At 32.1% G+C, this 12,167-nt stretch overlaps 2 protein-coding genes across 5 annotated transcripts; one reads left to right on the forward strand and one right to left on the reverse strand.

Annotated features, from left to right (window-relative positions):
- The first annotated feature begins 1,428 nt into the window (after window positions 1–1,428).
- On the forward strand, window positions 1,429–4,329 carry LOC111293255 (membrane-associated kinase regulator-like protein). Its single transcript, XM_089767276.1, has 2 exons — window positions 1,429–3,845; window positions 3,970–4,329. Exons 1-2 carry the CDS (start codon window positions 3,390–3,392, stop codon window positions 4,021–4,023), a joined length of 510 nt encoding a protein of 169 aa, XP_089623402.1. The 5' UTR covers window positions 1,429–3,389; the 3' UTR covers window positions 4,024–4,329.
- Window positions 4,330–5,615: 1,286 nt separating this feature from the next.
- LOC111292449 (B3 domain-containing protein Os01g0234100-like) lies at window positions 5,616–11,371 on the reverse strand. Of its 4 annotated transcripts, none has more exons than XM_089766575.1 (8): window positions 11,108–11,371; window positions 10,826–10,897; window positions 10,359–10,390; window positions 10,106–10,265; window positions 9,796–10,002; window positions 7,032–7,113; window positions 6,753–6,929; window positions 5,616–6,658 (listed from the first exon to the last, which is right to left on the reverse strand). In XM_089766575.1, exons 1-8 carry the CDS (start codon window positions 11,252–11,254, stop codon window positions 5,898–5,900), a joined length of 1,638 nt encoding a protein of 545 aa, XP_089622701.1. In that variant the 5' UTR covers window positions 11,255–11,371; the 3' UTR covers window positions 5,616–5,897. The 4 variants fall into 4 exon arrangements, with proteins under 4 accessions (XP_089622701.1, XP_022740583.2, XP_022740582.2 ...); XM_022884848.2 differs by having other exon boundaries at window positions 7,023–7,113; window positions 10,826–10,894; window positions 11,108–11,369; XM_022884847.2 differs by having other exon boundaries at window positions 7,023–7,113; window positions 11,108–11,369.
- Between the last annotated feature and the right edge of the window lie 796 nt (window positions 11,372–12,167).

Consider the following 12,167-nt stretch of genomic DNA (forward strand, 5'->3'; position numbering starts at 1 on the left):
TGAAACTGTCTCTTTTTATCTGTCTTTTGCTCAGTAAAAAAAAACCCTAAAAAACCTGATCATCAGAGTACTCCTAAATCCAAATGAATCTGTGCCGTTTGCCAGATTCTAGACCAAACCAAATTGTTGATATTTAATCAGATACTCAACATCTAGGGTGTTGTTGATATGTTAAAGAAGCAAACAATTGTTTATTAATATCAATAGATAAAGAATTCCTAGTATAAGCTAAAAAATTTAACAGCTCCAAGAAGAGACAAAGGGTTGGTGGGGATTTTTTATCTTCTGGCCAAAAGAATATGTGCATTATTTTATTTCTATTCCAAAATTCATGATAAAACTAATAGACTATTGCATCTCATGCCAATGTTTTTTGATAGTGTAATGTCTCTTTATCAAATGAATTTCCATGTTCAGAGCAGAGAAAAAGTTTGAAAAAAGAAAAATGAAGCATAGGAAGATAATCCTCAATGTCATATTTAACATGTTGACATAAATTGTGATATCAAAATTTTTATTTTTTTATACATATTTGACATAAATAAACATGATATAAATATACGAATTATTAAAATTTACCTCAAATTCTCTTTGTTAGAGCATTAAAAAAATCTATGAATTATCATTAAAAATCCAAGTCTTTTTTTTAATTAAAATCAATTAACCCCTCCAATATATATTTGTATCCAATTAAATTCTTATTTGAAAGAAAAATTAATACCATTAATTTTTTTGTCAACTAAAATAAAATTTCATGTGACAAAAATAAAATGAATTAAAGTTTACCACATGACATAAATAATATATATAAAAATAAAAATAAAAAACTTTCTTTTTTTCTTTATTTTTTTCTCTCTCTCAAAATCCTTTTAAAATTTTAATTGATTACAATTCAAAGGTTGATTGATTAAAATTTACCACATGACTTGATTCTATCAATTTAAAAATTTAATTAAATCGAAATAGATGATTAAATATTTGATTAATTACAATAAAAAATTATGAATTTAAATAATTATTAAATTATTATTCAAGATATTTTTAACCCTTTAACCAATTCTTTTTTGTACATTGAACTATATAATAAAAAATAACACATAACACTTTCTTTCTTCGAATTTGAATCCTAAATTTTAAAGTTAAAATAGAAGTTAAAACATCAGGGGAGTTTTTCCCCACTGTTATAAATCTTTTATTCCCAAAATAAAGTTCTTTTATACTTATTTCCTAAAATAAGGCACCTTTAATAAATGAGTGCCATGTCATCACTCATCACGTTCTTCCTTCTTCACTCATGTTTCTTTTTCCTTGTATGAAATTTCAACAAAAGCTCATTCATGAATCATTTCAAAAAACATTGAAGAGAATAAAAAAAAAAATTATTAAAGCCTTTTTTTATTGTTATGGAATACAATCAGGAAATAGATCAACCCTGAGAAAAAACAACCCAAACAATATTTTTTTTCAAAAAAAGAAATAAAATAAGAAAACAAATATTTTTCATGAAACTTTCATTGAAACTCAAAATAATTACAATTTATCTAATATTGTTTGGTAATGAAATGAAATGAGAGTACAATCCATTTCCAAGATTTTAAGAAAATTAAAAGGATGGTTAACTAAAAAAATTGTTAAAATTAAATAATAAATTTTTGTACTCTTTGCAATCTAGACTAAGCATATGCAGTGGGATAAACCTTTTGGGAGCTACTTAGAGAAGGTATGAAATAAAATGTGAAGGAATTTGAAGAAAGGGAGTTGAGTGGCTCGCTTTACTGATTGAAGTGCTAGTGGCTTCAAGTACTCTTATAAAATAAAAAATATTAAAAGTACCCCTTTTGAATATTTTAATTTACCTTATCTTCAGAAAAAAAAAAAAATCAACATTAGGGTGTCTAACCTTGGTATCGACCGGCTAACCGCAATTATTACAAAAAAGATGACCTCTTCCGACTTCTGATTACATATCCCAAGATTGCATAAAAAGCTTAAACCAGGATTTTAGGAGATAAACTAATCACAGGGGCACCCAAAAAGAAGTGAAAATGATCTCTTACAACATGTACAAAATCTGAATAAAGACTTAAAATTTGTTTTCAAGTTATTTTAAAGAAAAAGCAAACCCCAGATCACGTGGTCCTTTTGATCCGTCGGCATCGCCAGCTCATTCACTGGTTTTTTATTTACAAGTCAAAGCATGCCAGGGTCAAGGAGAAGCAAATGCAATACACTCCCCTAACTTGGCAGTTGCTTATCTCTCTGGCCTCTGCAAGACTTTTTCTTGTTTTCTCAAAAGGAACATTAAAAGCCCAACACCCTATATGCCTTAAAAAACACTGCTGTTGCTTTCTATGCCAGCAATAGAAACTGTTTCCACATCCCTAAATCTGGCTACATGACACCCATTTCTTCGCAAAAACCCATCCATTATTAAAAAAAAAAAAACTATAAATTTAGTCACTGTCTTCTTAATTAGTGATGCCTCAGCTATCTCTCTGCATTTGACCCCACCGAACCACAAGTTTGAAAAACAATAAAAAGTAAAAAAAATGGTTAAGTTTGTAAACTGTGCATCTATGCATGTATATTGCTTATCAGTGCCAGATGCTATTCTTGTGAAAATATAATTCAGTCTTTGCAACCAAATGTAATGAAAGAGACAGCTGCATTGGACGCTACCCAGGCCAATACCCACTTTACTTTTAGCCACTGGATTAATTAAATGTTCAAAATTATCATATGAAGTATCTTTGTAGTTGAAACTAAAAAGAAGTGTAAGAGTGAGATAAATGGTAGTGGAAAAATTAGTGTGATGTTCATAAATGTACATATATATAGTATATAATAAAATTCTAGAAAGGAAAAGGGAAAAGAATTCACTGGTGTGGAAAAACAAAGGATTGTTTCTTGGAATCTTCATAGAAAGTTTTCCAAGTCTATTTCAGAAAATTGAAGCATAAGCGGATTGATTTTAGAAAAGAGTGTTAGTGGTTTATCTATTTATTATTTTATCGATTCTGGTAGAAGTAGAACTTTGGAGGAAAAGAAAGCTTCCTAGTAACTTCACCTCAGTCTTGTCCAAGAGAAAATAGTAAAAAAACCAATTAATACTTGGAGGATTCTGTCTTCAAATTTTTTATTTCTGGGTCAGGATTCTGTCTTCAAAATTGTTCATCATTGAATGCCAATTAACATGTCATGACAAAAAACATCACATCATGCGCATGACATGCGTGGATTCAAATAAATCATACATTAAGCTCCCTTACTTCCTTGGATATAAATACAAACATCTACTTGGTAAGTTGTAACAGTGTAAGAGGGTCCCTATAGAATTTATTAGGGTTTCTTTTTGGTTTTCCTTCTTTTCTATGTTGTTTTGAAAGCTCATGGCATGCTTAGACATGTATAATTCCGAGCACAAAAGGCATCATCACTGCGCTCCAATGAGTCCAAGAATCTCTTTCTCAAATGATTTTGTTGAGACTCAGCAGATTATGAAGCCAGAAAGGAGCACAAGAGAGGCTCCAGTGTCCTCAGACTTTGAATTCTCAGTGTCAAACTACTCCATGATGAGTGCTGATGAGCTTTTCTTTAAGGGTAAGCTTTTGCCATTTAAAGATAATTTTAGCAATCAAATGCAAAGGACTTTGAGAGAAGAGCTTCTTGTTGAGGATGACGATGATAATGTGACCCTGAGGCCTCCTAAGGGTTCTACAAGGTGGAAGGGATTTCTGGGCCTCAAGAGAACCCACATTGGTTCCAAAAAGGCTGACAAAAGCGAAGGGGATAGTAAAAGGTCCGGCTTTGTTTATGAGGAGACCCACGTTAGCAAGACTTCACAGGTAAAAAGATCAACTAAAAGGATATAAAGGGTAACAAAATGCGAAAAACAACTTTTTTTCCCTTTATGAAGCTAACTATTTGACTCTTTGTTTGATCTGATTTTATAAATGTTCTTTGTTGCAGGACCTTTTAACTGAAGGAGGGTCAAGTTGCAGGGATGTAGAAATTGGACTATAGTTACATTTCTTGGAGGGGATAACTTGTAGAGATGTGGACCATTTTTTTTTTGTTGGAGGGGAGATTGGGGGTGGCTTTCTTATTTTTGGAGGAGGTTAGGATAATTTGAAGGTCTTTAAAATTGTATTAATGGAGTTGGTTTTGATCTCTCTTTTTTTTTTTCTCTTCTTGCTTCGGGGTTTAGTCATTAGTATTCTTATTTTTCATTTTATCTCCTCGGAGTTGGTGTTCGGCTGTTCGTTTGTACAAAATGTTCTCAGTTCAAGAACTTATTTCTAATGTTGAGCAAGTCATGGGTGTTTTTTTGCCTCGGATCTACCACTCATATAATTTTCACTTTAACTTGGATCTGTTCATGTCTTTCACTATCTTTTGGAAGGTATAGTAACCCTTCCCCCACCCCCCACCCCTTTTTTTGGCATATTGTTTGTGTTCGGATGATGGAGATCCTTAAACCATATGTGAATTCATATTATATTAATTCATTTTTTTTTAAAAAAAAGAGATAGCATGAGGGATAGAGATCCTTTGAATGTGGCCTAATTAAATTACAATGTTGAAACTAATTTCCCCCTAATTTAATTTTTGACGTCTTCCCTCTTCCGAAATGAAGCTAATGTCTATGAATTAATGCAGAAAAAAAGATAAACAAGAATGGCAGTATTTTAATCAAAAACATTTTAAAAAATGTTTCATAGGGAGGTGGGGCGGAGGACCGGACGAGGTTTGAATCTGGGGACACGGTGACTGACAGGCGAGTGATCAGCTGTGAGTGTGACAGCTAATGCACTAGTGTCCATATATGTTTATATGATTGTTGACTATTTGCTTATGATATTCTGGTTTGAGTATTTGTAGAGAATTAAGATTTTTTTTTTCCGAAAAAATTCACTTATAATATATATATATATATAAATTAACCAATGAATTTATAAATTTTATAAACGAAAAAAAAAAGTTCATAACGAATTTTTTTCAAAAATGTTCACTTATAATACATATATAAAAATTAGTCAATGAATTTATAAATTTTATAAACAAAAAAATATTCATAAATATTTTTTTCAAAAATATCACTTAAAAATCTATAAAAATTAGTCAATGAATTTATAAATTTTATAAAGAAAAAAATGTTCATATCAAAATTTTAAAATGTTCGGTGCAAATTTTCTTTTAAAATTTTTTATTTTTCAATTGTTTGAGATATCTATAGAAAAATTTTAAAAATGATCAATGAAAATCTTTTGTTCAAATTTTCTTATTTTTAAACTTTGAGAATGTTCATGAACACCCTAAATAAATGAGTAGATCCGCCCGTTTTGAGTTACTTTCTAAGTATTCATTAAACCAGTAAGAAAGTGTTCAATTCATGAACTAAATGCATGAAAATAAAAACTGCAAGCAGGACACACTTGCCTCACAGAGTATTCCTGTCCGTATGGTCTCAAATTATAATCTCGATTGTCTCCTTGCGATGAAGCAGACTCTTCTTGTTGATCCTTCCTATTTGCCATCCTCAATCACGATCTCAGAAAATTTTCCTTTACCTGATCACAATTTTTCCCATTAACTTTGACACAGAGGAAGACATAAGCAATTAAGCCTCATTCAAGCGAGCAGTACTATGACTATCAATCCTCCAATGTCACAGAATCATCCAAGTTCTTCAGAAAAAACAAGTAATAAAGAAACCACAACAATCAATGAAAGCTAAGTGACTACAAATCTCACTACAGTTTACAGATTTCGTACTACCTCCTGTCAATATCTTTGATGCAAACTAGGGTTGTCATCTTGCTAGACTCACAGAGATTATGCATAAGGGCAACAAAATAGCTGCAGATATGAACCATCGGTACATCTTAAAGGCAATCTCACCATGGAGCCTTAACTTCTTCCTCGAATCTGAGCTTATAGGTTTCTGCTTTAGATTGCAAACTCTCAATTTCGACTCCAAAAGTTTTACAGGCACCCTTCAACTCAGCAAGTTTTGCTTCAAGATTTCTTATCTCATCCTGTGTCTGAGCTTGTTCTGTTTGAGCTTCAATGTACCTCCTCGTGTCAGCAGCACCTGCTGATTCAAACGCAAGGTTTACAAGCCGGCGTAGTCGAGTTAGTAAGAATCCAACATTCATGCCCAACAGCTCAAAAGCTTTCAAGGTCTTATCCCAACCATCAAATTCATCCCGAGATGTTGTAAGCTTGCAAGCTCTTATTGCATCAGAAATATTGACAGTCTCCAAAATAGTTCCAACTATCAATTTAAAATTTATACCCTGGATAATATTTTCATGAAGGAAAGAATTTTGACTACAGCACAGCTTGTAGTATTTAATGCGAATATCTTCAGAGAGCTCTGAATCTATAACCAAGCCATCCACCAAAATTTTGAAGTTCTCAAAACTTGTTATGTCTTTGAATTGAATGGTAGGGACAGATTGCTTGAAACCTTCCAAAACTTCAGACCCAACTTCTTCACTATCATTTTCAGATTGCTCTGCTGGAATCCCAATATTACAAGCCAATCTCTGTAGGCCAGATCTCTTATTCTTCTTTTGAACAACAACTAGTGAGAGAGATATTGGACGTTTCCTCTTTATACTTCTAAAGACCGTTGTATCTCTTTCTGCATCATCTATTTTTTTTTCCAGAAATTCAGTTATAATGCAAACCTTCTGACATGCAAGCATGATATTTAAGATACCAAACAAAGACACCAATCAACTTGCCTGCATCACTTTGTTTTGTATGAGCATTTTTAGATTGCTCTGCCAGCATCCCAATATTACAAGCCAATCTCTGTAGGCCAGATCTCTTATTCTTCTTTTGAACAACAGCTAGTGGAAGAGAGTTTGGACGTTTCCTCTTTGTACTTCTAAAGACCGTTGTATCGTTTTCTGCATCATCTATTTTTTTTCCATAAATTCAGTTATAATGCAAACCTTCTGACATGCAAGCATGATATTTAAGATACCAAACAAAGACACCAATAAACTTGCCTGCATCACTTTGTTTTGTATGAGCATCCAAATTTAGGAGGCCAAGGGCCCCATCCAATTCAGTCAAATCATTTGCCCTTATTATGTATACCTACAGAAAAAGGTTGATATATGTTAGAGATAATAGTAATTACTAATGTAAATGACTGAATTTAAGCAAGAATACATGCATTTAAGAGAAAAAGAAGATAATCTTCATTCAAACAGAGGAAGAAACCTGATGCACAAGCATCCCCTTAAGTAAATGCAGTCTCAGGTTTTATAATTTTACTGATGGGCCATGTTAGAAACACTATCAAGCAGTCCTTTGTTTCACTGGTATAATGACCTGGAATAAACCTAATATGAACTCTGCACTAGTTTTCTATCACCCATTGTTCCTATACAAACTTTTAAAGCTCTGGTGTAGTTGGCTGGAACTAAGTCTCTTTCTCTCTCCACTCCTGCAAATCAAACAAACTTCAAAAACACAACATGAAGGTCCTTGAAGAGTGATAAATTGGCTTGCTTAAGTGCCGTAGATCAATCTTGATAAAACAGTAAATTCTGCTAGTAAGATGTCTAACCCTCATTGCAATGTTATAGACCAACCCCTGACATTTTTTTCCACCCTTCTTAGGCTTCCAACATGTGGCATCTTAATCAAGCACATAAATATTTAGAATCTTTAAGAGTCAGGTTTCATACATTCACCCTAACTACATCTAGATTGCTTTTCCGGCAATCTGTTCCTCTTAGCATTTCTTCCCAAGCTATCACAGCACTGCAATTCTAAAAGGAACTAAGGTTCTTAACATCTTTGTTAACAAACCCCGCTATGCATTCTCAGAGTTATATGGCAGTCAATTAAACATAAGCCTATTGTGTTTCAGATAACATTTTACCAAGGTCTAACCTTGATAACTTGGATTTAAAATACATGAGAAATAACATCTTAAGTTAGTGCAAGAATTTGTGAGCTTTTGTTCCACAGCTGATGGTTTATCAGCTCTTATATAACTAGTTAGTGGCATAAACCATATGATCAGAAACAGTTTTCTAAAGCAAGTTTAGACACAAAAATAATTAGAACTATTAAGCAGATCCTTTTGTACTGGTTGGAGTCTCAGAATTTAATAATTTCCAGGCTTACTGAAGCACTGAAAGAGATCTTAGGGAGAAAGGAAGAGAAAGAGGCTTCAGTCTCTCTCAGACCATCAATGAAAAAACTCATCATAGTAAAGGTTGCTCTTTGGTATAAAATTACTCAGCCAACTTCTTTGATTCCAAAATGGTTTCTATTTTGCTGAACAAGGTTTTCACTAGCATTGTTTCTAAATGCAGGTGGATTTCCAGGACAAGGCAGTAAAAATTTGTGAATCATCTATTTTTCCGATAAAAGTGTAAGAGCTATGTTACATGCTAAGCTATATGCAGTGTAACAAAGTTTATGCAGCCGCTAATGAAAGAAACTGACAACATTTAATGGGATCACAGTGGCCTTAAGATGAACAATCCTTAGGTAGCCTTGATAAGGTGAATTTTAAAACTAACATCTAATTATACCAGGACAGCAGCAAAGAATTGAACTTTTCTTTCCTCAGCTTTAAAATTATTAGGGCACTTGCACTTGAACTTCATAGGCATAATACATGCATGATCATGTAAAACTTTATTATTTATCAGGAGATGGAGATATTGTCACATCTGGCAACACTTTTAACACATGACAATGATCCACGATAAGAATTTTGTCACACAAGGATGGTCAATTTGATCAAACCACATAAGTAGCAAGTGCCCTTGCACCTAGATCATTAAATATCTTCATTTGATCATGTGGATAACATGCTGAGTTTCAAATTTCTAATTCCTTTTTTTTCTAGAGAGAAAAAGGCCAAATTCTAGACACATACCCAGTTCCTCATCTATCTTATAGAAAGATATATGTACAATGTTTGACAACCCAGCCAATCCAACACGGCAATCAACCCTCTTCCTGATAGAACAATCACCTAAATTTCCATTAACAGATATATACTTCTACCCCTTCGTTGTTTTTTGTAAGATGTAGTGAAGGGAAAACAAATAGGGCTGCCACAAGATTGTAGCTAATACAAGCAAAGAAACTCCATTCTCACAATGCTTGGAATTGTTTCTGATTTTCTAATATATATACCATACATACAAGATGAAGCAAAAACTCTTTTATGGACATGAATTGGTTTTACTTTTACATAGTAAATCCATTTTTCCAAACTACTCCTTATATGTTCCAACAAACTAGTAACATAAAATGATGATAAGGACCATATATATATGATCCACAGATCCGATGCTGAACTTTTTACAAATGTCAACATGACAAGTACAGGGCAAGGAGTACACTCCGAAATGGATGGCATCCCCACCCTCACCTTCTCTATCTTATTTTTCTTGCATTGCATTTTCTTCATTTGACCTTTCAAATATAAGCATTTGTTTTACCAGCAATTTTTTATCAATATTAATATTATAACACATACTATTATAGAACATCCCATTTTTAGTAGGGGCATTGATCTCCAATCCCCAAATTAAACCCCCCAATCATAGTGGATGCCCATCAAGGATTGGGGCATGGAGAAATTTGGCATACCTAGAACTGTCTTCTTAATATTGAACTCCAATGACTAGGCAAAAATGTCAACATAAATATAATCACATATTAAACTTAATAAAAATAAACCTCAGAGCTCAGGAAAAGTTGAAGACCAAGAAGAATTGCTATTGGAAATATAACTTAAACCATCACCTTGAACTTGGTTGGTTCAACTAACTGGAAGACCAAAACATCACCCTCGAGCAAATTATGGGCACTACAAAACTGTCTCCAACCAGCACTCAATCCCGTTTTATGAGCGTAGTATTTTACATGAAATTGGTGCCCACTCTCGTCTTCCAAAGTGATTGTGGTATCTTTCCTTGGTAAATGGACTCTACAGAACATCCCAGGAAGCCCCTATCAAGAGAAAAAAAAAAGGTCACAGAAAAGAAAAGTACACCTCAAATTCTCTCTTAATAAAATTATCCAAAGTGGAATTGAGGCATTTAACAAAGCTAACCATCCAAAAACAGCTTCCAACATGTGATCTGACCAAAGATTTTGCAAAACTGGGAAATTCAGGTTCTAGGTTTGATTGAACCTCCTCTGCCCGAATCATAGCTGGTGACTTAATTTCAGGGTTGCATTTTCCATCATCTACACTCTTATTTTTCTTAGAGCTTCAAAACAAAAAGCCAAACATCATCAAACAATGAATCCACAGGCAGTAAAACAGCATACGTAGATGCATCTCTTTTAGATACTTCACTAACCTTCTTAGCTTCCCTTCAGAATCTGAGACTGCCTGTCCAAAAATCTATTTGTTAGAGATAATTCCAATTTAATTTGAGCTATAAAAGACACAGTTCTTGCTGGAAGTTTGAATTTAGAAATACTCTGGTTGCATTCCCAGTCCATAAGGCAACCAATTTGACCGTGGAAAATCAGTTTACCCTCTGTATCCTTGAATAGTTGAATTTTTGCTTTTTAGTTGCCAGTTTTGTTTAATCTATTAGCATTATTCTACAAAGTGTTTCTTTTGATACTTTCAAAACAATCTTTGAAATTCAAACTTAGAACCAAAACAACCATTCAAATAATGGTTCCCCTAACAATGAATTTGAAATTTTGAAACCACAGTTCAGTCATTGGACAATAAATATTTCAAATAACCGTGACGAAAATATTTAACAATTTAATACAATAAGAGTAAAGAAAGAATGAGAGATAGAAGTTATACATGTTCAATTATGGATTCGGATTGACTCTTCATTCGCTTCTGTTTTCTCTCAGTTAACCTCTTCGCTTTCTTCTTTTTTCCCCGCAAAAGTTTAAAAAAAATGCAATGAAAATTATTATCAATAGAGCAAAGAAAGTATGGAACCTTCTAAAGATTTTTTTTTTTTTTGAAAAATCCTACAGCTACAAATAGGAGATCTAACATATTTCCTATAGTTTCTATTGTTTTCTTTCAAATTCCAGGTAACCAAACAGAAAGCGAGAGAGAGAAGAAGAGATAGACCGAAGAAGAAGGCTTGAATATAGGAGTGTGGGATAACTGAGCGAGAGTTAAATCTTCTTCGCCAGCAGATTTAAGTCTCCGATCAGCAAACGACGTCGTTCTCTGCTGTATCTCTTCAGCTTCCTTCTTCACTCTTTGATCCTCCATAATCGGCAATACGGTCAAAAATCAGGGAATCCGAAGAAGAAGCAGAAGCTGCCTCACTCGTATTTCCCTCCTTCGAAAGTAAGGGCTTTTTTTCTTTATTTTTTACCCCTTCTTTTATGGTTTCTTTACATAAAATTATGCTAGAGGTCCACTACTCTGCCAAAATTAAGAATTTAACCCCTGCATTAGGGAAAAAATTTTTGAAAAAATCAAAAGTCAATTTAAGATTGTATTATTTAATTAGGTTTAGATCAATTTTTTTTATTTGATTCAAATTAAATTCAACGATTAAATATATATTAGATTTGGATAAAAAAGTTAAAATTAAAAAAAAATGAATTGAATTAAATCATATTTTTTACTAATTTTATATATATTTTAAAGTTTTATAAAATAAAAATAATTATTTTATATCAAAAACCTATTTAAATATATTAAAAGTTTATATTAAAATAATATATAAAAATAAAAAGATTTTAAATTTTAAAAATAAATAAATCGAACTAAACTGATAAAATTTAATTTAAATTGAATCTTATGAAAGCTCAAATCAAATTCAAATCAAAATTTAAAAATTTATAATAACATATAATATCTTAAAAAATTAAATTAAATTTCATATGATACGAAAAATTATCACTCTTACCATGTATTATAATTCATATAAATTTAATTCTTATATTATTTGATATGTTCATTTTAATTTAATTACTAATTTTATCAAATTGTTGCTTTTAAAAATACAAAAGTGGTCGTTAACTCAATAATATAAGCATTAACTTTATCAAAGTGGTATTGACTTTATTAAACAATTTAAATTAGTAAAAACAGTTGTCAAATTAAACAAATGATCTATATATTCACACGAAAATTTAAACTTTATTGCTTTTAATATGATTCATAAAAATTTCAT

The sequence above is a fragment of the Durio zibethinus genome, chromosome 10, assembly GCF_047325235.1.
Source record: "Durio zibethinus cultivar Kanyao isolate XHJ-2024 chromosome 10, ASM4732523v1, whole genome shotgun sequence".
Classification (NCBI taxonomy): Eukaryota; Viridiplantae; Streptophyta; class Magnoliopsida; order Malvales; family Malvaceae; genus Durio; species Durio zibethinus.